This window comes from Sorex araneus, chromosome 3 (assembly GCF_027595985.1).
Source record: "Sorex araneus isolate mSorAra2 chromosome 3, mSorAra2.pri, whole genome shotgun sequence".
Taxonomy (NCBI): Eukaryota; Metazoa; Chordata; class Mammalia; order Eulipotyphla; family Soricidae; genus Sorex; species Sorex araneus.
Window position 1 is genome coordinate 189,101,672 of NC_073304.1, and position 22,852 is coordinate 189,124,523.

Genomic DNA, 22,852 nt, shown 5'->3' on the forward strand with positions numbered 1-22,852 from the left:
TCTGGGGCTTGTCTTGGCAATTGGAAATTATCATGGCACAGTGGGTGTGATTTTCATCATGTCAATGTTTTCATCTTTTGCTTTCTAGCATTTGTAACTCATTAACTCCATTGGCAGAGATATACCAGGCCTCCCAGCTTTGTATGAGTTTGCAAAAAAAAAACCTGATCAAAGATGGGAACTGATCAAAGATGGAAGTTAAGGGTAAGGGGTATTGTTGACATACAAAAGGGCAGGGTACAACAGTTATTGGCCTTTGTAGAAGCACATTCATGTTTATATTTAAGGGAATAACAGAATGTGGTCATTGTTAAGCTTTGTAGTATCTGAGTAAGGAATATTTTTCCATTAAAGGCATTGTTTCCTGAGTCCTTCCCCATCTAGTCCATTGTATACCATACTCCCACTAGCCATGCTCCTGTCTCCTGTCGATTCTGGTGAGAGGAAAGGTGGAAGAGAAGAGGCTGGATATGGGGGTCACTTGGGGAGCTCCATGTGCTGGGTGGGAGCAGTCAGTGCCCAATTGCAAGTGGTTCTGCAGAGATAAGACAGCTGAAGGCAGGAGCTGAATTGTTCTCCAGATGATGATGGGCTGGTGAGATGACAGCCTTTGGGGAAGATCTCGAAGAAAGCCCCACCACCACCACCACCACAGGAACTCTTGTGAGAATACTCACAGCCACTGTGATTTTGCAGGGATCTGGAGAAGACCTGGGTATCCATCACAGGGAAAGTGGCTAGGAGAAAGGTGCAGTTACCTATCTGTTTCTGCTCAGAAAATAGGCAGTGGGTGAGGCATGTATACTGTAGCTGAATGATGCTCACAAGCATTAACACACATTTGGCAAGCACACATGCACACCACACACACTCATCCATGCACGGATACATGCACGTACAAACATGCTTATGCACGTGTGCACTCACACAGAAAGATGCACATTGGATATGCTGAAATAGTTATGGGGGTATAATGGAGTTAAAAGGGACTAAATGAATAAGTAATACTAAAGAGAGGTCTGATCATAGAAAATAGAACTGACAGATAAAATGAACCTGTTATACTCCTAGTCTAGGCCTGCCACCTGTGGTGGTAAAGAAAACTTTCCTGTCCCTTGAGGCTCAAGGTGAGTTTTTCACCTTGACTGAGTTTCTCTTTGTTGTACCTTTTGCTCAAGGCAGACAGTGATTTTATCATCCAGAGAAGGTATGTCCTTCTCAGAATGTCATCGTCTTAGAGGCAGGGGCCATCTTCTCTGCCCTTGATCTGAAGTCCCTCAATAACTACCACTCTCTGCCCCTTACAAGTTCATCTCCTAACGAGTTTAGTTCTGTGAATATGAGCACAGCAAGCCTGTCCATAGCTCTGTGGATATCATCCAGGAGCCCAGAATGTGTGGGTCCTGCACTGGTACCATTCTGCCAACAGCAACCCTGCACACCCTCCTCTGAGCAACTATTGACTTGCTCCTGACCCAGACAGAATTAACCACCCATTGTTTGCACCACCCTACAGTGTAATCACAAAATAAATAAGTGAGCAGCGGCAGTGGTGGTGGTGTGGTCTCTCTCGCCTGCCAAGTGCATTTGGTGGCCATGAGTCGCTTCCCCACCCTAGCCTGCAGCCACCGCCAACAGATGCAGGAAGGAGGGAACAGGGCCACCATGCTGGTTGGTGACCAGTTGCCATTTATTCTATTCTCCCCACGTGCCTGTTCCAGTCTCACTAAGTGCCCCATTCCAGTCTCACACTGCCCCTCATTCCCGTCTCCTCCTGTCCCCCGTGCTCTGTCTCACAGCCTTGATCTCACGCTGAACCTCCAAGCACTGAGGATAGCAACTACACCTAGGTGAGGTAGCACAATCAACATATGAAAGTCCTTCCTTTCAAGGGAAGCTCTTCTAAGATAAAGATCTCCTGCAGCTAAGAGATCCACTCACGGACAAAATACCATCTAGGGGTATGTTTCTCCTTTCCTTAGCCCAACAACCATTTAAACATTCATTTTAATTCTACTTCTCAGTAATATTAGTCATTTTTTATGGACACAATAAGAGACACATTAAGTTTGTAGGGTGGCTTTCCTGGGAACATCTCACTATAGATCCCAGACAGCAGTGCTCAGGCCAGATTATTCTTTCCTACCCTAGCAGGGTCCTAACCCAGTTGTTACTCTTTGGATCATAACAGAATTTATCCATGACCATGCTCTTAACTTATAGTTAAGTATTATGGCTCTTAGCCTGGCCCATTTAAATGCCAAAATAGCTCATAGCTTGCCCTAGGTCCATCCAGTTCCTTGTCGGGACCCTGTTTTGGGGGTGCTAGGAACTAAGGGCAACTGAGGCTTAAGTTGAAAAAACATATGTCCAGGAGTGAATATTATTTGGAGTCAATTAACTCCCAAGTTACAAAACCATATCATTAACTGTTTTCCTGTGTCTATACAAAAAGAACATTGGTCTGAATTTAAACTATGCAAAAGGACATAAGGGAAGTAGAAAAGCAGTATTTCACTTACAAATACAAAATCAGAGATTCCTGAGGAATTTGGCTTTACAAGTCACAGTTACCACTTAGGGGAAATGAGTGATTAACAGGTAGAGAAAGCAGAGCACAAAGAAGTTAAAAATGAATACTGAGGAAATGAGAGTGCTTCGGGAGCACTGTGAATGGTGTAACCCAATAAACCTAAGCTCCCTGAGGCCAGGGAGAAAAAACAAACCAACATTATCCTACACCCTACACCATGGAAATGCCTGCACCCTTCTCCATGTCTCCTGCCTCCTGGTAGTTAAGACTTGTCTGTGTCCTGGATAGAACCCAATGGAATGAGAATTCTTCCAGGTGTGGACGATATGGTATAAAATGATTGTTGCACCACCTGGTCATCCCCTCTAATGGGGCCACTGTGCAAGGTCACTCAGTTGGGTTTAATTTCATTTGACAGTTAATGACTCTTTCTTTTAACAGAAAACAAGTGATCACTCTTCCTCCCTCATTTTTGGAAGCCCTGCCTATCTCACAGTTCCACTGGACATCCCGGGTCCCTGATGGATGAAGAAAGTCCCCAAGACCAGAGCTGCTGGGCCACTCTGCCCGATGTATGTTTGCGTCGTGTTTTCTGGTGGTTAGGAGACAAAGACAGGTCCAGGGCAGCCCTGGTCTGTAGAAAATGGAACCAGATGATGTATTCAGCTGACCTCTGGCGCTACAGAACCATCACTTTCAGTGGGAGACCTTTCAGGGTACAAGCCTCTGAGTTTGAGTCTGCTCTTTGGTATGTTAAGAAATTTGGTCGTTACCTGGAGCACCTTGAAATCAAATTTCTGAATCCTTACAATGCTGTGTTAACCAAGAAGTTCCAGGTCACCATGCGGGGACTTCTCTCATGTCTGGGCAAAAGCAACAACCGTCTGAAGTCTCTGTCCATTCAGCACCTGGAGCTGGACCGCCTGGTCTGGAGAAACAGCATCAGGAGCTCTTTCATCAAGAGCTTGAGCTTCTTCTTAAAGAAAATGGGGAAGCACCTGGATTACCTCAACCTGAAAGGGGCCCGGTTGACTGTGGAGCAAGGCTGCAGTGTTCTTAACTCCCTGAGCTACATGAGGAATGAGAACATAGCTTCAGAGCTCAACATTGAGGATTTTTTCAGCCATCACCTCGCTGTCTACAGCAGCCCCCAGTTCAACAAGACCATGGCCATGTTCCGCAGCCTGGTCTCCCTGACCATCAACTACAACTGCATCTCTGACGAGCTCCTTGAGAATTTGTGTGAGAACAATGCCAAGACCCTCTGGACCATAAACATCAAATGCCACATCCATGACCCTCACGGGCAGGTCATCTGGGGCATGTCCTGGGCCAAGCTAGCGAAGCATGCCACCAACCTAAGGGTGAACTTCTTCTTTGAGCGGGTCATGAAGTATGAGCGCTTGACCCGGATCCTCTTGCAGGAGATCCCAGTCCGGAGCATCAGTCTGAGAAGCTGCTATTTCAGTGACCCAGACTGGTCAATGAGACCCACACTGACAAACCTCCTGCCCACCTTCCGGCACACTCTGCAGGTAGGGATGACCCAAGGCCAGAGGCATTTGACAAATAGCTGCCACCCAGGTGACAGGCTTTCCTAGAGGAAAAACCACTGCCACTTGCTCTTGGGCTCACACATGCTTCCTCTCCCATTGAAGTTCTGGGAAATGCTTCCCAGTGAAGCCTCCCTAGGTCCCCTGAGACCATAGTAGGTAACAATGGCCACTGCTCATATCCTATACACAAAACAAAAGGAATTTTCTGGTTGCCTGTCAACCAAGGAAAGCAGTCCCTTTGTCCCTGGCCCAGAACGCTTATGAGAGCAGGTGAGCATTCTCTTCCCACCTTTCTTTCCAGTCCCACCAGCATGTAGAGACAAAGTGGTTACATGGTCCTCTATCATGGGAGTGTCTGACTCCTGCAGGTTCTGGGGACTAGAGACCCAAACCAAAGCCAAAGCAAAATTTGACCTAAGTCACTGAGGCTGTCTTCTCCAAACTGGTGGCTTCCCTATCTGTCAGGCCAGGATCCTTTTGTCTCTCCCAAGAATCTCACAGAAGTGTGTAAGGACTAAAGTTAACACCACTAACTGAGCAAGTATGAAGTGCCTGAAGCTCATTGAAATCCATCCAGAGGTGCAGCAGACTGCAAATATCATTATTGTCCTTTATTTGTGCTATGAGGAATTTGGGTCTGAGTGGTCCTTTCATCTGGTCAGTCCTCACAGGGTTGGACCCGCACCATAGTCTCTGGACACCAAGAACATACCTCCATATTCTTAAGTTTTGCAAACTTGCATGAGATCATCTTAATCTTCCAGTCTCCCTCTGCCACCCACATGGCTAGCATCCCTTATCGAAAGCACTGGATCCACCTTGGCCAAGAGACCCCAAAGTCAGGTCACAGAAATGAGTGTACTCTTTTTGTTTTGGTTTGGGGGCCACACCTGGCTCAGGGATTATTCCTGGTTTTATGCTCAGGGGACCATATGAGGTGCCAAGGATTGATCCCAGGTTGATCACTTTGCAAGGCAAGTGCCCTAGTCATGTATGATCTCTCACCCCCAGGTATAGAAATGTTATGGAACGATCTGGCCAGCCCCCACCCACAGATTTTTTTCCCCTTTGGTTCTTTTCTAGAAGTTGACTTTTGAGTTCAACAACAACCACGAGTCCCTGGACGAGGAGCTGCACCTTCTCATCTTGTCCTGCAGGAAATTGTTTTACTTCAAAATCTGGGCTTTCCTTGATGTGAAATTTGTGGAGCGGATCCTGAAAAGTCAGGAGGAAAGGCAATGTGCCCTTAGGACACTGAAGGTCAGGGTCCCCTGGGCTGGGTCTGAGGGAAGACACTGGGGTGATCAGTCCTCCCTGGAGCCTGGGATCTGGCTACTGGTTTGTAGCTCGGGAATTATTCTGAGATGAAGCTGGGAGTGGGGTGGGAGGGGGCATACATCGTCCCCAAATCTGTCCATTGGAAATTAGCAATTTCATGGAAGGGAATCCTTAGTGGTTCTATATGGGCAATTCCTGGCTCTATCAATAATTATATATGCGCATTAGGGTTGTTTTGGTGCCTGAATGATGGCATCACTGTATGCATGTGTGTATTCACTGACAGGTGAGAATTTATACAAACAGATATGAGACAAATGAAGAAGACAGGACGCTGCGGGAAATTTACAGGAAGTACAGAAAGCTGATCGATGCACAACTTAATTATTTTGTCATCGCTTACCCCATGATGTAATGAGCACTCTCCAAAGGAAGAAAGTTCTAGGAGCACTTTGAACTTGAAAAATCCTGTTCCTGTATGATTTCTTGGGGCATCTCCTATCCCCTGACCATTTTTTCTCCTCTCTCCTTTTTGCCAGTTTCATACCAGTATGAACACCTAGAAAAAGCTGGGATTTCTGGTGGATAGCCCTAGGTGATTTAAAAGTGCTATCTATACCCACTATCCAGGGTGGATTTTCTTTTTAGTCATTTGGTTTTGATTTTTGATGCCTTTTCTCAGCCACAGAGCTCAAAGCACAAAGCCACTCTGAGCAGTTTCTTGTTTCCCATGCTCCCGGGAAGGTATGACTAGCCACAGATGAAGCAGAGCCACTTTTTCTACTTTTTTACTTTTTCTACTGACTTGATGTTATCAGTATATAAGTGCTTTTTCCCCTTGCTGACCTTCAGATCAGAGCCACTTGACACTGACCTGGCCTGATGAAGAAACCCGCCAGTACATTTAGAAGGAGCCGGCTCAGAGCTGAACTCTCCTACAGAAGGAACTAGTCCCTAATTGATTGGCATAGACATTTGGATCTCTTGTACCTGCTTTCTTTGCACCTCCTTTATTTTCCAGTCCAGACCAGACAGCGTGGCACCCAGCCAGCTGTGAATGCTCAAATCTCAATGATGGGGCATAACCAGAAGCACCATTAATTCCCATGTATAAGGAATTTGTAGTACCTGGAGAACTGTTCTTAATGCAATGTACAGTGATAAACAGCAGCACAAACTCATTTATTTTGTGTGAAAACAAGCACATAAAAAACAGAAGAGGTCTTTCTTTCTTAAATCATAGAAGAGATACACCAATAATGGTATAGTTATTTCTAGATAATGGAACTATGGCTTTTATTTTTCTTTTTATGCTTTTCCTAGATTCCAATTTTTCTACAATGGTATATGTTATTTTTATAATGGGGGAATTCAGGTGTTTTAAATAGGGTATAATTATGAATTCTAATTATAAATATAAAACATGAATTACATTAGTGTTTTGAGATGATTGCACAGAGTTGAAATAGGGTTTTAAATACATATATTAATAAAATCTCAGAATACTTTTGAAAAAATGTCTTATTCCAAATTTTGTCTTGCCTTTTGTATTGTGTCCACATTCATGCTTAAGTTTCTAGACATTCTAGGTTCCTTAAAGTTCCAGTTTTGTGGTTCTGAGGGAAAGAAAAGGAGGAATGGGGGTAGGGGTCATTTTGATAGCATGCTGGCACTGGACTTTTAGGTGGTAGGGTACAGTGAGACCTATACATATACACATAGAATTGTGAGGCTGTTCTCCAACATTTTACAGTATTGTAACCCAGTGCTATATCAAAGAAATCTGAGTAAAATTAATGAGGAGGTGTGAGGATGATCCAGGGATATGGCTCAGTCGTAGAATTCATGACTTATACATTTGAAGTCCTGGTTTTGACTTCCTGCAAAGCAAAAAGAAGAGGGTAAAAGAGAAAGGGGGGAAGGAGGAAGGAAGGAAGGAAGGAAGGAAGGAAGGAAGGAAGGAAGGAAGGAAGGAAGGAAGGAAGGAAGGAAGGAAGGAAGGAAGGAAGGAAGGGAGGGAGGGAGGGAGGGAGGAAGGAAGGAAGGGAGGGAGGAAGGAAGGGAGGGAGGAGGAAGGGAGGGAGGGAAGGAGGGAAGGAAGGAAGGGAGGGAGGAAGGGAGGAGAGGGAGGAAGGAAGGGAGGAAGGAAGGAAGGAAGGAAGGAAGGAAGGAAGGAAGGAAGGAAGGAAGGAAGGAAGGAAGGAAGGAAGGAAGAAAGGAAGGGAGGGAGGGAGGGAGAGAGGGAGGGAGGGAGGGAGGGAGGGAGGGAGGGAGAGCAGCCTTTATTAAGTGTTTTTCTAACTACTCTAAATCTTCCTGTAATGCTATTGGAAAGATGCAGCTCCTGTTTCACTGACATTCAGAAAATATGGGCACTATCAAAGTGGGGAAAGGATCCCCAGCTGGGAAGCATCAGGTCTGATAGGGAAGACACTTTGACATGTTGAAACCAAAAGGATTCATGGAAGAAGAGCCATCTAGTACCCTGTGGCCAAGAAAAGAGTCCTTGCTTGGAGAAAGAGGAGAGCTTCCTCTGGCATTGTGGCTCCCAGGAGACTGACTGGTTGACAGAAGGATCTTCTTGTGGCGAAGGTCATTAATAGGTGATAGGTCTATTCAGAGCAGTTCTGGTGAGCTTTCATTCATCTCCAAACATGGAATCTAAGTGCAGTGAGCTTGTTATAGAAAATAGATGAACATAAATGATATTTCTATGAACAGTTTTTCCATGAATGACTCATTTCATTTTGCAGTTCTGAAAATCTCTCCTCTGTCTAACGAGCAGGCAACTGGGTTCTCATGAACACAGTCTGTTGCAACATTATGTATCATGTAGCATCTGGAAACTCCAGAGACATGAGCTTTCATTCATCTCCAAACATGGAATCTAAGTGCAGTGAGCTTGTTATAGAAAATAGATGAACATAAATGATATTTCTATGAACAGTTTTTCCATGAATGACTCATTTCATTTTGCAGTTCTGAAAATCTCTCCTCTGTCTAACGAGCAGGCAACTGGGTTCTCATGAACACAGTCTGTTGCAACATTATGTATCATGTAGCATCTGGAAACTCCAGAGACATGAAACTGAAAATGTTCCACAATGTATTACTGATAAATGGTTTGACCTCATGGATCCCTTGGAGAAAGGCTCTCAAGAACCCAGAGAAGGGGCTGGAGAGATAGCACAGTGGGTAAAGTGTTTGCCTTGCACACGGCCGACCCGGGTTCGATTCCCAGCATCCCATATGGTCCCCTGAGCACCGCCAGGGGTAGTTCCTGAGTGCAGAGCCAGGATTAATCCCTGTGCACCGCCAGGTGTGACCCAAAAAGCGGGGTGGGGGGGGACAGAAATCTCTAGTACACACCAGAAATTAGACACCCAAGTTCCCCAAGGAACTGAAAGAGGATTAGGATTACCATGTTGACATCACTGCATCACTGCATCACTGTCATCCCGCTGCTCATTGATTTGCTCAAGCGGGCACCAGTAATATCTCCATGTTGATATCAGCACTACAATTTGTGCTAATTAAACTATGTTCAAGAGTGAGCCCTCGGTGGTACACATTAGCCTCAACATGTTAAGATCTAGGGAATTCTGCTAGGGAAATGCAGTGTTTTTACACATGTATTTTTATACAAGTTTCCTTTCTTAAATGAGCACAGAGGGCCCACGGAGGATGGAGACAACCAAAAGGCTATGCCTGGTCCAGGTGACAGCTTCTAGTTGATGCCCATCCTTTTCTCCAGCACAGAACCAGAGACTGGGAAGCAGCCTCCAGGTGCTTCATTGGCTGATCTACAAAGAGCAGCTACAGAAACATGCAGGAGAATTTCAGCACGTCCCTGTCTTCTTCTAATTATGAGCAGGAAGCGCAGCTGACTCCCTGGTGCCCCCTCTCAGCTCTAAGCTGAACTGACGAAGCCCTGGTGAAAAGAATGCCTGATAAATCCTCTAAATGTCCAGCATAAGGAAAGTAGAACTGTGATTTCCCACAGGACATGATGACAAATGGGTAGTTTGGGGGGTTGGACCTTTGACTCCCTGGGCTAGAAGAGTCCTGAGCAGTGGATTCTTGGTCCTAGTGACTAATTTGTCTGACCCTGAGTAAGTTCTTTACATTGTTTAGACCTTAGCTTCTGCTATTTGTAAAATCAGAAAAAAAGCTTTACTATTATTGCAAAGGTCCTTGAGACACAAATATTCTGGGAAATAAGACATGAACCTAAATGGTGGATGGTCAAATTTTTCATCCCCCAAGAACCTGGACTTTCTTTCAGGCTGCCTAAATTTTGAGTCCTGACTTATGTGCCTTGGGAAAGTATTTAAACACAGTCAGCTACCCTGTGCATACATGGAGAAGTAATGGTACTTCCCACACAGACCTGCTATGAAGAATAAGTCCCTGGGTATTCAGAAATGCTAGCTTTTATCTTACTGAATAAAAACAGGCTCAAAAAGAAGGTAAGTTGCCTGAAGTCCTACAAAACCATTATTTTCCTGATTCACAGGACACTCTACATGACAAAATGAAGGGAATCCAGTTCCCTTCTCTATCCATGCAGCCCCTGACAGACAGATCATTAGTGATCATTGGTTAAGTGTGTTCTGCATGGTAGGGATTAATTCATCATCTCCTTTAATACTCTAGAAGATATTAAACCTCAGCTCTTGGAGGTAGAGACTGTTATTCCTCTCTGAGAGATGAGAAAATGTAATGGTTAGCAAGCCTCACCTGCCCAAGGTTACAAGAATTAGCAAGAATTGATCAGAAAGTCCAATCCAATGCCATAGTTATTTACTACATAGAACCTTCCCAGTGTGTTCTCACAGATGAGGACAATAAGGCCCACGTAGAAAAGGTGATTCTCAATCATTCCTCTGGAAACTCCTAGTATAGTTAGGAGCCAAAAGCGCGGAAAATGAAACAGACCAAAAACATGTCTAACCTCAAGCCCTCCATATTTTGTTAGTCAAACCATTCTTTGTTTCCCCTGGGAGAATTTATTCAGATTCCCTTCCCTTGTATCAGTCCCCAGTAAGATTCTTTTAAGTCACAATCTGACCTTGTCATTCATGTACATAATAGGTGACTTTCCTAAGACTGAAGATTGAGACAACCACAGTTCTAAAGTATAAATAGGTAGGTAGATAGATCCACTGATTATATATATATGTATATATATATATAGAGAGAGAGAGAGAGTAGAGAGAGTCCATCATCCTGAGGATAGGATAGGTATCAAAAGTTTTGTAATATTTTTTGTGCTATGAACTAATTTTTTTTTTGCTTTTTGGGTCACACCTGGCGATGCACAGGGGGGTACTCCTGGCTCTGCACTCAGTAATTACCCCTGGTGGTGCTCAGGGGACCATATGGGATGCTGGGAATCGAACCCAGGTTGGCCACGTGCAAGGCAAACGCCCTACCTGCTGTGCTATTGCTCCAGCCCCCTGTGCTATGAACCAATTTAAAGGCTCAGGTGGGTCTTCATAACTTGACCCCAATACCTTTCAAGACCTACTAAGTGAGAAAAGCAAGCTGCTGAGCTTGCATACGAGTGCAGGAGTCTGGACTTGGCCCTCCAAGACAGATGACTAAAGTCTCCCTCCTCAGCCCCCTTGGACATCTCAAGCTCATCACACTCCTCACGGCAATTCCCAGTACCCCTCAAGGACACTGCTGGGACCAAGACCAGACTCCCAAGAAAACAATCCTGGGTTGCTAATCCCATCACTCACATCACATCATTCATCTATTCCACCATGACACTTGTACTGTCTAAAGAAAGAACCACTATATAATAGTTGGAAATGATCACTCTGGACAAGAACTGAGTGCTGAAAGTAGGTAAAGGTACTGATGACATTTCAGTATTTGTACTGCAAGCCACAATGCAATGAAATGCAAATGAAAGAGGGAGGAATTAAGGAGAGAGAGAAAGAGAGATATGAAGTGCCTGCCATAGAGGCTCTAGGGACATTGGTAGTGGGGAATGTACATTGGTTAAGGGACAGGTGTTGGAACATTGAATGACTGAAATCCAATCACGAATAACTTTGTAACTATATCTCACAGTGATTCAATTTTAAAAAATGAAAAAAATTAAAAGATGACATGCATACTCTCTGCCTCAAAATGAGTTTCAAGATTACCTCTAATCCCAGAATCCCAGAAAGTATTTGTTGTGGGAATGAATAAGCAAATGATCAAAATCCTCAGGCCTGGTGAGCCAGTAATGTGAGTATGCCTCTGAAAAACAGAAAATGGAAGTAAGCAAATGATCAGTCCCTTCTCAGTTTTTGTGAGGAGTGACACTAAGTTGCACAGGAAGTCACTCTTTAAACTTCGGACAGAACCTGGTGTAATCAGTGATGGTTATTGGCCATCGGGGATGGACTGGAGGGCCTTCAAATGAAGACACCTCTCCAGAGCCACTGAACTGCTCAGCCTTGAAAGAATGGGGGCTTCTGCCACAGAGATGGGGTGGAGTGGAGGGGAAGGGGTGGGGGTGATGGGAGGGATGCTGGGACCATTGGTGGTGGAAAATGGGCACTGGTGGAGGGATGGGTACTTGACCATTGTATGACTGAAATGCAAGCACGAAAGTTTGTAAGTCTGTAACTGAACCTCACGGTGATTCAATGAGCAACCATTTCTACATGAACCCCAGAATCAAAGCTGGGCTTTATGCTGTTGGCTGACCGCCTGCAGGAGAAATAGCTGAAGTGAACAAGTGGACAAACATTTGGGTTCTTCTCAGATTTTGACCATGACTTCTGTTTTCAGGTGACAATCAGGGACAAGAAGAATCCCATTACCACTGTGGTGTTCAGCCCGGCCAAACACATTGAGTGTGCTGGGCAACATGGACAAGTGTGGGGAGATACAGTTGTCTTCGTACTCAGGCTGGGATTGGGTTCCAGCTGAGGAATCTGCTGACCCCACCCACTGGCCATGGAGATTGGTAGAAGCTGATAAGCTAACAAACTGACTGCTTATACTTCCCCTTTGTCTTGATGGATGAAGGAAATGATAATAATGTGGGGTCTAAGCACCATCTGACCTTCATTTAGCACAAACACCCTCTAACCCCTCTCATCACCACGCAAGGTTGAGAAATTGCATATGGAACTTTAGTATTTTCTAACACTTATCCTTCAAGTAAATGTTTCCTGTTGGAGTTTGAGGCAATGTTTTATGTTGGCCTTTTAGGGGGACTAGGAGCCCTGCAGTCTGCAGATACAATAACTATGTTCCAATGGGCCCAGGGTGTGACTCAGAAATAGAGTCCAGTCTTGCTTGTCCTGCATGTCGTGAAGCCCAATATTGCTTCTCCGGCGCTGCCAAAAATAAATACATATGAAGGATCCATGGGAAAAGTCATTTCCAATCACAAAATTAACAGGATTCCCACAAGGAGATGGACAAATAGAAATGCTGACATCCTCCACTGCACACTTTCAACTGACTAATGGACGTGAAGTACAGGCCCTGCCCAAGGCCCAGAGGCTGAGCAATACCTGGGCATAGGACCTGCAGGCCCTGGCACAGCTGGAGGCTTTGCCCTTCAAGAGTGAGAGCTCTGGACACGAGGCAGTGAGTACTGGGGGAGCCGAAACAGGGCACTGCACATGTGGCTGCTGTGTTACCCGCGCTCAAGATGGAGATTTGTCAGCTTAGCCTGTGGCCCAGTGCAGATGGGCAGAAAGAAGTTCGAGCCTAGGGAAGTGCGAACACACTTCAGGTTTGTCTGGAGCTGCCTGATCTCCACCCATGTCCTCCTCATGAGTGCAGCCTGGGTCTTCTGGCCTTGGATCTTGCAGAGCATCTGGTTCCCTCCAGCCTGCAGCCACAAACCATCAGGGCTTCACACCGCTAGAAGTGTCCCCCCGTTATGACCACAACTAGCACCTTTGGGTATGGCCCCCTATAAGAAAAATAACAGCAGTAGGGAGGAGGATTTGAAGGACAACAAAGAAAAAGAGAAAGGAACTGATGTTGGTGTGAGTGTGAACTGGTGCAAACACTTTAGAACATTCTATGGATGGAGTTTCAAGAAACTAAAGATAGAGCTAAAGATACGCTCCAGTGATCCTGTTTTAAGGTGGCTAAGTGAATACCAATATGAAAAGTTACAACCCCCTACATCATATATAACAGCAAAAATATAGATCCAAACTAAATACTCCTTTATAGATTATTTTTTTAAAAAATATATGAGGACCAGGGAGACAGTTCAAGAGATACAGAAGATGCCTTGCATGTAAAAGGACCTGGGTTTGGTCCCCAATACAGTCCCAACCCCTGAGCACCAAAAACACTGCCAGATGTGGCCCCGATAGAAAAAAAAGATGTACATTTATACAATGGAATGCTATTAGCTATAAAAAGACAAAATGGGGGCTGGAGTGATAGCACAGCGGGTAGGGCGTTTGCCTTGCACGCGGCCGACCCGGGTTCGATTCCCAGCATCCCATATGGTCTCCTGAGCACCGTCAAGGGTGATTCCTGAGTGTAAAGCCAGGAGTAACCCCTGTGCATCGCCAGGTGTGACCCAAAAAGCAAAAAAAAAAAAAAGAAAAGACAAAATGTTACTATTTGCAATAAAATGGGAAGTGCTGAGGGATTTAAGTGAAGCAATAAATCAGGAGAAACGAGTATCGGACAATTTCACCTCTGTGTGCTATATAAGGATATAGATGTAATGAACAGACAAAACAAAGGCAAACCAGTGAGTTTGAGAGGGTGGATAAAATAGGACATAAAATAACATAAGCCTTCAAAAACAATAGGAGATATTTGAAGTAGCATGTTCCAGAAAGGGCTTCCAGAGAGGTGACTGAGTGTATGTGGTCCAGAGGGAAGACCAGTAGCGGTGAGACACCTGCCCATTGTCCTGGGCCTTTGGAAAGAGGGAGGAAGGCTATAGCTGTGTTGGAAAGTAGGGCTGGAGGGCAGTTGGAGGTGTGCATCTGCAAGGGTGAGGGGGGACCAGTTCAGAGTGGCTGACTGGAATGAGAGGCGGGTGAGTAAAACGCAGTCAGGATACCGAGTGACCCTGAGGACTTCCCAAAACAAAAAGGGAAAATGACACTGCTAACATAAGAGTAGCTGACAAGTTTCCTTCTGTTTGTAGGGCCAGAGACATAGTGCAGAGTTTAAGGCTCTTCCCCTGCATGCAGCTGGCCTCTGTTCGAATCCCAGGGACCATGGGTGCCACATGTGGTTCCCTGAGCACTGTAGGGTCCCTCCTGAGCACAAAGCCAGGAATGCCCGTAAAACTGCTAGGTAAGACTTAAAAAAAAAAAAGTTTTATAAAGTATTTTCTTGAATTAGTCTTCTCCAGGCACCTGAAAGTAGAACAATGGACTTGACCCAAGGCCTTTCTCATGGATCAAGTTCATTACCGATGTTGCGGAGAGTGGTATGGTTAGGATACATGGTGATGATGCTCTTCATTTAGCACAAAGGATATGATATAATCATATTCCTTCTGTCAAATGTTTTTCACTTATTGATTGATGCATTCAGAAGCATTCTTTTGGCAGGCTTTGCAAAGGCTTGCTTCTGCGCTCTCTTAGGGACCATTCGAGAGCTGCAATTGTTTGCTATTGTGGTCAGAAAGCTGGAACTTCTCAACGCAGCCACAGGAAAACCTGAAGTATGTTATTCAAGGCTGAAGATGGTCACCTTTAAGCCTGCTGCTTGTGAAAAGTACTGAAAGTGCCCGTGGTAACTACGAGAGTGAGCCTACATAAGTACTTCAGAGCTCCTCTCAGCCATCAGCACGAAGGGGTAGCCCCTGGTCAAGTGGCCTCTGCAGCTACTCTCCAGTAGCAGAGCAGCCTTTTGTCATAGAATTCCAGCGAACGGTCTTCCTGAAGGATGACTGAACCTAGTTTTAACTTCCCCATTAGTAGAGCCAAAAAGAGGCATGCTTCCTGTTGTCTTTTTTTTTTTTTTAATTATCTTCTGTGAGTAGGATGGAAAACTTGCCTTGGTTATGTGTGTCACACGAATAAATTATCTGCACAGGACTGTTAACTAGCCAGCTGCCAATCCGGCTCTTTTTCTGGGTCAGTGATTCTTGGGAATGTTTGCAACAGCAGTATCTGAGGCCAAGAACTCCTTTCCTCAACCAGCCCCCCACCCCCACTGCCCTTGTGCAAGGAAATCTCATGTAAGGATTTCTTACATGAGCTGGATATGTTATCAGCAGGCTGAGGTGGCTATGAAAAAGGCCCTTATAGCCCTGTTTGGCTGATAGCCAGGCATTGGTTCTTATATTCAGGAAGCTCAGAATTCTGTCAGTGTTGTGATCAATTTGTTGGTTGTATAACTTTGGGTGCTTGTATTTATTGTCAGCAGAGAGTCAGAAATTGATTATCTCAAAACTACCCTGGTGCCTGGGGCGGGGCGGGGGGTGCCTCTGACTTTAGCAAGCCCACCCCTGTATACTCTCCTCTCCCAGAACAAGCTGACACTGGGAAAGGAGAAGATGTGAGTGCTCAACTAAGGTGGGGGAAACCAGTGAGACCTCCAGAACAGAGAAGGATCTAGATGAGTTCCTTCTCATCTAGAAAGGAAGACCAGGTTTCCTGATCACAGACCTCCCTGTGTGTAGAATTTGCTTCTGGAGAGAATGCCCACAGATAGCCAAACCACTGAAGATACTTTCATCTCTCCTGGTCTTATATTGACTGTCACTGTCACTGTCATCCTGTTGCACCAGTAAGTCTCTGCATTGTGAGACTTAGTGTTACTGTTTTTGGCATATCAAATACACAACGGGTGGCTTGCCAGGCTCTGCCATGCGGGCGAGATACTCTCGGTAGCTTGCTGGGCTCTCCAAGAGGGGCAGAGGAATCACAAATTTAAATTCTGTGTCTATTTAAATGGTATCTTAAAATAATAATTGTATCATCTAAAAATAAATTTTTCTCAGAAAAATAACTGATTTGGGCATGGAGTTCAAAAGAATGAACCTTGTGAAAAGGAATGCCTATATGTGTCAGGGATCATGGTGTATCAGAAAGTAATTTTGAGCATTGAAGGCACATACAAGAAAGTGACAATGATCTTGTGGAATATCTCAAATCATGGTGTCATACATCAACGCTCAAAGCACTCGCTCCAGATTCCTAAAAAAACAAATAAATATCTTTTATCTTCTTTATTTCATGGTTCCTTACCATGTTCTTGCCATTTAGAGCCAAATCGATTGGTTGAGGGCAAAAGCAGGTTGCTCTGCTGCTCACCTGAATATACCCCTCTCCTCCAGCACGTATCCTCCAAGGACTCATGGCTGGCACTCTGAGTCTTCCATTTCTGTTCTGTCTCTCACGGAAAAGGCTCCCTTTGTTCTTGTCCTTTGTTTCTGTGTCCTTGAGCTTCACATCTGCAATCGAGCTGGGCAGCTCCTCTGCAAGTTTGTCAGATACAGAAATATGGGCTACTCTTTCAGCAAGTTCATGAGGGGTTTTGGCCTCTGTCTTGTGAATGGATTCAGGGCCAGCTTTGCACTTGCCTATGATACTGCATGTACTGTGGGGATGTTGGATTGACTTGAGGGTTCCAGTCAAAAGGTTATGAAACTGATTTGGACCTTCAGACACTATTGTCTTTAGTCACTGACTTGATGACTAGTTATTTTGGAACCTAGAAATTAGTTAATTATTGATCTTGTCTCTACAAGGGCTACCTTCTTATATTACAGGTTCAAAAGAAGAGAATATATGACTTTGTTACAAAATGTTCGTTAAAAACATCTGAATAATTAACTCCAAACTATTTATTACAGTCCGTGTCCATTTTAATTTTTAATCTAAAGCATAAACCACACTGGCAGCACACCTTTTAGGAATAAATATAATGGTCATTGTTGATTTAATTTTTTATTTTCATTTCATTTAAAAGATATACTTTGTTGTTTGTTTTACTTATTTCCTCTAAGAGTGTTTAGAGCCATACCAAATGGAGTTATTCCTGGTTCTGTGCTCACAGATCACTCCTGATTATGCTCATAAACCATATGTGGTTTCGAATCGGAGTCTCAGCTGGGCTGGGCTCATGCAAGCAAGCACCTTAACCACTGGACCAATTCTCTGGCCCAAGTAACTGCAACTTAGTCTTTTGGTTTAATTCTGCTGATATGCTATTAAATCTTTCAATAAAATTTTAAAAAATGAACCTGATAAGTACAAACGTTATTTTTTATAAGCATGAGCTAATGGCAAATGCTCTCTGTAAAGCATGGGCTAAGGGCTCATTATTTATGGGTCATGCAATTGCCAAGTGAGATCTGCGGTTTTATTAAGTAAAGTTCCCAACAGGAAATTGTTTTCTTGAAATCTTGATCTACATACTAAAAAAAGCACAATTTGTTGATATCCACATACTAAAAAAAGCACAGCCATGATCAATATAACATTGCCCATGGTGAAATCACATGACAGATTAGAGTCTCACCTACTTCATCTCACAGAGCTAGGTTTTCTCAGTCTTACTGTACCAACAAAGCAAAAGTAGCTCAGGAAGCCTGAGTAACTTGACCTGGATCACAGCAGATAAAAAACAGTTGAACCAAATTCAACTGCAGAACCTACAACCTTAATGACCCACTGAGCAAGCTTCTCAAGAGTCAGCTTCATTAGGAAGGGCTCCCCCAAAAGTCTGCACTGCCTGCTGACCATGTCCTTTGAGAAAGCTCCCATAGTCCTGTTCTTGCACCAGCTCTGAGGCTGGGGGGACCTCGTTGGACCCTTCCATGGCAGAGCAAAAGAGCACAAGAGACTTCCCCATGGGCACGGAGAAGGGCTCTCCCCCTAGCCAGGATAGGGGAAGGGCTGCATTCAGCACCTGAGAGATGAGAAGTGCCTACTGGAGGATAAAAGGAGATAGTGGGTGGGAATGGGAGAAGGGAGGGTAACACATGAGTAAGGGGTGGAGGATAGGTCACAGGGCACAGATCACTCAGGATTTAGTTGATAGGTTAGGCCTCAGGGGGCTTCTCCATCAAGTGAGGAACCCATCTCACCAGCAGCAAGAATCGCTGGACCTCCTGGGAGTCAGCTCCATGTCCTAGGTCATCCTTGTGCCTCTGTGCCTTAAGACGTTATTACACTGGAAACAGCAAATTTGGAAGGGATCTGGGCTAGTTAAGATGATTTTCTCACTCTCCAGACAGAATAGGTGGGTTAAGTGTTTTCCCAGCACTGCCAGTGCTCTGCCCTGCACCACCAGGTGCCAATTCCATTGTGGAGAGAAGGAAATGGTAATGCAAAGTGAAACCACCTCCCTAGAAGGGCACTGAGATGGGCATTCTGCACTTGGATGGTGCTTCTGCACGACTGAGTGAATGAATGAATGAATGAATGAATGAATGAATGACAGCCATTTCCCACAGCAAAGGACTTCCTTGAAAGTCACCCTGATAAATTGTTGAGTTGCCGGGGCCGGATCGATAGCACAGCGGGTAGGGCGTTTGCCTTGCACGTGGCCAACCCAGGTTCGATCCCCGGCATCCCATATGGTCCCCCAAGCACCGCCAGGAGTAATTCCTGAGTGCAAAAGCCAGGAGTAACCCCTGAGCATCGCTGGGTGTGACCCAAAAAGCAAAAAAAAAAAAATTGTTGAGTTGCTGTTATTATGAAAGTAATGAGAAAGAAAGCGCCAGATATTCTAGTTATCCCTTCATAAAGATGATCCAGTGTGGTATGCCACAAACCCTCCTTCACACAGAGTATAACCAATCAGAGAGTAGAGACAGCTAAGAGGCTGGGATACAGTCATGGATATAAGGTAGGGGGTGTGTTTGTTGGGGCTGCTGTCTTAGCAAGAGAGGCTGCTGCTACTGGAGTCCTGATAATCCATTACTATTGCTGCTGATTCCATCAAAGAGCCTATAGAGAAATGCCTATGTATGCTACAAATAAGAATATGTAGCACTAAACAGCTGGTGGACTGTGTGCTATTCTGCCTCAGATGGCCTGCATACTATTCTTATTCACCATCTACAAGAATCCGAACTAAGTTAGTCAGATCCTCAGCAACACTGTGACCTAGCTATACTCTGGAAAACGAATATCATATGGCAACACTGGTGCAAACTTCTTTTAAGGATATGTAATCATAAATTATTAAGGTAATATAGCAGATGTAAAACTTGCAGTATACAATAAAGGGAGACAAGATATACAATTGAGCCTCTGCCTTAAGTACAACTAGAAAGAAATTGTGCAGATGTGGCGATGAGACTAAAGAATAGTGAACACTTTTCACACAATCACTTTCCATGGACAAGCTCTGTATGAATCCCTTGACATAGTTATCTCATTCAATCCCAGGAAGAATATAACCCCAGGATATAGATGTTGCTTAAGAATTTAAACACAGGTATTTCTAATCCAGAATCTATTCTTACCTGCTGATTTGACCATATGGTAAGAATGAAAGTAAATTTTCTTTGTTGCTATTTGTGTATTAAATACTAAGTTATTTTAACACTTAGTGTCAAATGGGAGCTATGGGAGAAATGATAAGTTCTTTGCCTTGCATGTAGATGACCCCAGTCAATGCCTACTACTGCAATATGGTTCCTAAGCACCACAAAGAGGGATTCCAGAACAAGAATCAGGAATAAACCCTGCACACAGTCAGGAATGGCCCCCAAATAAAAATAATATTACTACAAAAGTAGTAGTAGTAGTAGTAGTAGTAGTACTACAATCAATCAATCAATCAATCCAGAAGCTCAAACTGTACAAGACAGAGTCCCAGGTTTGATTCCCAGCACCACACAGAATGGTGCTCCTGTGTATTTCTAGGTACGACCCCCAAATTAATCCCAAAATTAATTAATTAAAAGCGTAAAATATCCCGACAATTAGTCTGGAAATAAATTTCAAACACGTTGCTCACCATCAAGAAAGAAAACACAGAATTTCTTCCACCAGGTGGCGCTAAGGGTGCTCTCAGGAGCCGTCTCCTTATACTCCCTAAGGTCTGCAGCTGAGCTCCCTCCCCGCTCCCCCCTCCCTCCCTCCATAGGGCTGCACTGTCAGTACTACTGCCTCCAGTGTCACTGATATCTCCAACCCCGGGCTGACACATAGGGGGCCTCGGAAGCCCCCTCCAACCTGCGAGCCAGATATTTCCCTCTCAGGCTCCTAGCTCCACACCCCTACAGAGTAACCCAGCCCACCCTGCTCCGTAGGCCTCCCACCAGACAGGCTAAGTGCTGGCCCCTTGGCATTATATCCTACCCTCTTCATTTCACCCAGGAGAAAAGGTCCAGAGAAACCACTACAAGGGTCAGGAGAGTCTGAAAGGGTCTCCCCATCCTGGACTCTTTTGTGAGGGTGTCTTAAGTCAACTGTCACCTGACAACCTCTTTCCTAAGGGAAGGACTTGAGGAGGGCCACAGAAATGTTTGTTTCCCCTCTCATGAGTAAGATAGATACAGAGATGCAGCCCAACTCTAAAGTGAATCTGAACCCCAAAGCCCCCAAACAGGAAAGGCCTGTACTGGGGTACAGGGGTATAGATTCTACAGAGGTGTGAGAGGTCCAGTTCCAGCCCTTGCACAGTCTACACAGCACATGTGATCTTGGCAGCACTGTCACTGCGATCCCGTCCACACCACATCACTGTGTGTCTTCTCCCACTTGCTATGACCTGGTGTGTGCAGGCACCAAAGCCAGGAGAATGCAGCTAGTCAGCCTGGCAGCACCAAGTGAGCAAAAAGGTAAGGGGAATATGGCCTTACTGAAGGTTGTTAACTATTAAATGACTGTGCTGTAGCATAACAGCCATGCAGCTCAGCCTCTACCTAAGCAGGCAGGGAATCCCAGCTGAGAGACTGCGGTGGGCCCCCTGGAATAAGGGCTCAGCAGGCTAGTGAGAGAGATTGAGTGAGATGATTTAATGAGAATCTGTACTTTCACTCGGATTAGCAGACAGCATCAGGGTGGATGCCGCCAGACCACAGCCCGTGCTCATCCCCGTCCCGAAGAGGGATGGACTTCCGCATGTGCATGCACAACACCTCGTCAATGTAGATGGTGTTCTCTTTCACCTGGATCTCCTCCTGCAGGGCCAGCTGTCTGCGGTTCAGCCCTTTCAGTTCCATCTGAGCTTTGGCTAATGTTTCCTTCAATCTAGAAGAGAAGGAACAGAAGGAAGGATTTTCTCCGTCTGCATCACCTTTTCGGTATACACACGACAATGCACGCACACACTCAGCACAGAAGACATATTGGTGTGTCTTTCTCCTCCTCTGTCCTTAAGGTAGATCTCAGGTTGGTGGCCACTGACCAGATGCACAAGACAGATCACCTCGTGGATTGCCTAAACTGAAACTTGTAGGTTTACCCACATATCTAGATTTGGGCTTCTTTCAATGAGTTTAAACATCAGTGTCCACTTCCCAGTTGACTGAAATGAGTAAGAACATCCCTCTCAAGAGGGTCTTCCTCAACCCTCTAGAGGGGCTGCTGGCACTGCCTACTCCCTTCCCAACCTCCAGGCCCCCCGGCCCAGCGGGCAGCCTACCTTGCAACATTGGTGGTAATCTCATTAATCTCCTTTATCAGCCTATACTGAGCAACATCTCGGCACAGCTCCACATTTGGCCGCCGTGTCCTGTTCTCCAGGCGAGTATGAGCCAGTTTAGCAGGCCCTTCTTGGTCAAGGATGGCCTTTTCAAGAGTTGCGATGTTTTTTTCCTGGGACGCAATCTCTTCCATGACCTTACAAAATGGGATTTGAGTCAGTGAGACCAGGCTGTGCTCCCCAAAAACCTAAGAGGACTCTCTCAGGAAGTCTGTTACGACCATGTAAGTGAGGAGGGTGGGAGCCTTAGATTCCAGCCCAGAAGCTCCACCCAAGCAGGACCTCACAATGAGTGTGATCTCTGTTCCCTACAGCACTGATTGCTAGTGGGCACGATGGTGGCCCCATTCTTAGAACCTCACAAATAAAGTAGACAGACCCAGCCATTGTTGCCTCATTTCCTTCCCCAATACTGTTAATTCCCTGGAGCACGCCCTTAGTCAGGGGAGGAGTCTGCCTGCTCACCTGGTCAGAGGGTCCCTGTATCATGTGTGGAAATCTGATTCTTTATATACCCACTAAACCTGAGTCTCCTTGGTCTCTTCAACACTGGCTTTGTGCACCAGAAAAGATCACGCAGATGATACTTTGGCTTTCAAATTAATATATACCTAGACTGGGGTGCACAGTGGGACTACCCAGAATTGTTTGGGAACCAGGGGTAAATTTTAGCAATATTAACTAGCTTTAAAATCTTTTTTCCCCTAAATTCAACAATAACAACTGCACCATGGGAATTTCCAAACAAAAAAATAGATAATAATCACTTTAAGAATCAATGTCTGATCAATCTTGTTTCACATATAACTTCTCTTAACCCTTATTTGAAGTAAATACAAAATGTTATGTCATTTCAGCCTTAAAT

The 22,852-nt window shown here is 44.9% G+C and overlaps 2 protein-coding genes across 5 annotated transcripts in view; one reads left to right on the forward strand and one right to left on the reverse strand.

Annotated features, from left to right (window-relative positions):
• Nucleotides 1–3,054: 3,054 nt before the first annotated feature.
• On the forward strand, nucleotides 3,055–5,782 carry FBXO39 (F-box protein 39). Its single transcript, XM_004604953.2, has 3 exons — nucleotides 3,055–4,068; nucleotides 5,173–5,349; nucleotides 5,654–5,782. Exons 1-3 carry the CDS (start codon nucleotides 3,055–3,057, stop codon nucleotides 5,780–5,782), a joined length of 1,320 nt encoding a protein of 439 aa, XP_004605010.2.
• Nucleotides 5,783–6,582: 800 nt separating this feature from the next.
• The window catches only part of TEKT1 (tektin 1), a 34,536-nt gene continuing 18,266 nt past the window's right edge, over nucleotides 6,583–22,852 (reverse strand). For 3 of the 4 annotated variants that reach the window (XM_055132794.1, XM_055132796.1, XM_004604954.2), the window contains 2 exons: nucleotides 21,928–22,124; nucleotides 21,326–21,533 (listed from right to left, as the gene is read on the reverse strand). In XM_055132794.1, coding sequence (XP_054988769.1) covers nucleotides 21,326–21,533; nucleotides 21,928–22,124 — 405 coding nt within the window. Of the gene's footprint in view, nucleotides 7,248–21,325; nucleotides 21,534–21,927; nucleotides 22,125–22,852 lie in introns of those variants that run through there. The other variant, XM_055132795.1, reaches the window with a different exon arrangement.

Coding starts and splice junctions, on each gene's coding strand:
- FBXO39 (XM_004604953.2), top strand. CDS start 3,055: ATGGATGAAGAAAGTCCCCAAGACCAGAGCTGCTGGGCCACTCTGCCC. Junction 4,069..5,172: donor CCTTCCGGCACACTCTGCAG/GTAGGGATGACC, acceptor GTTCTTTTCTAG/AAGTTGACTTTTGAGTTCAA. Junction 5,350..5,653: donor GTGCCCTTAGGACACTGAAG/GTCAGGGTCCCC, acceptor ATTCACTGACAG/GTGAGAATTTATACAAACAG.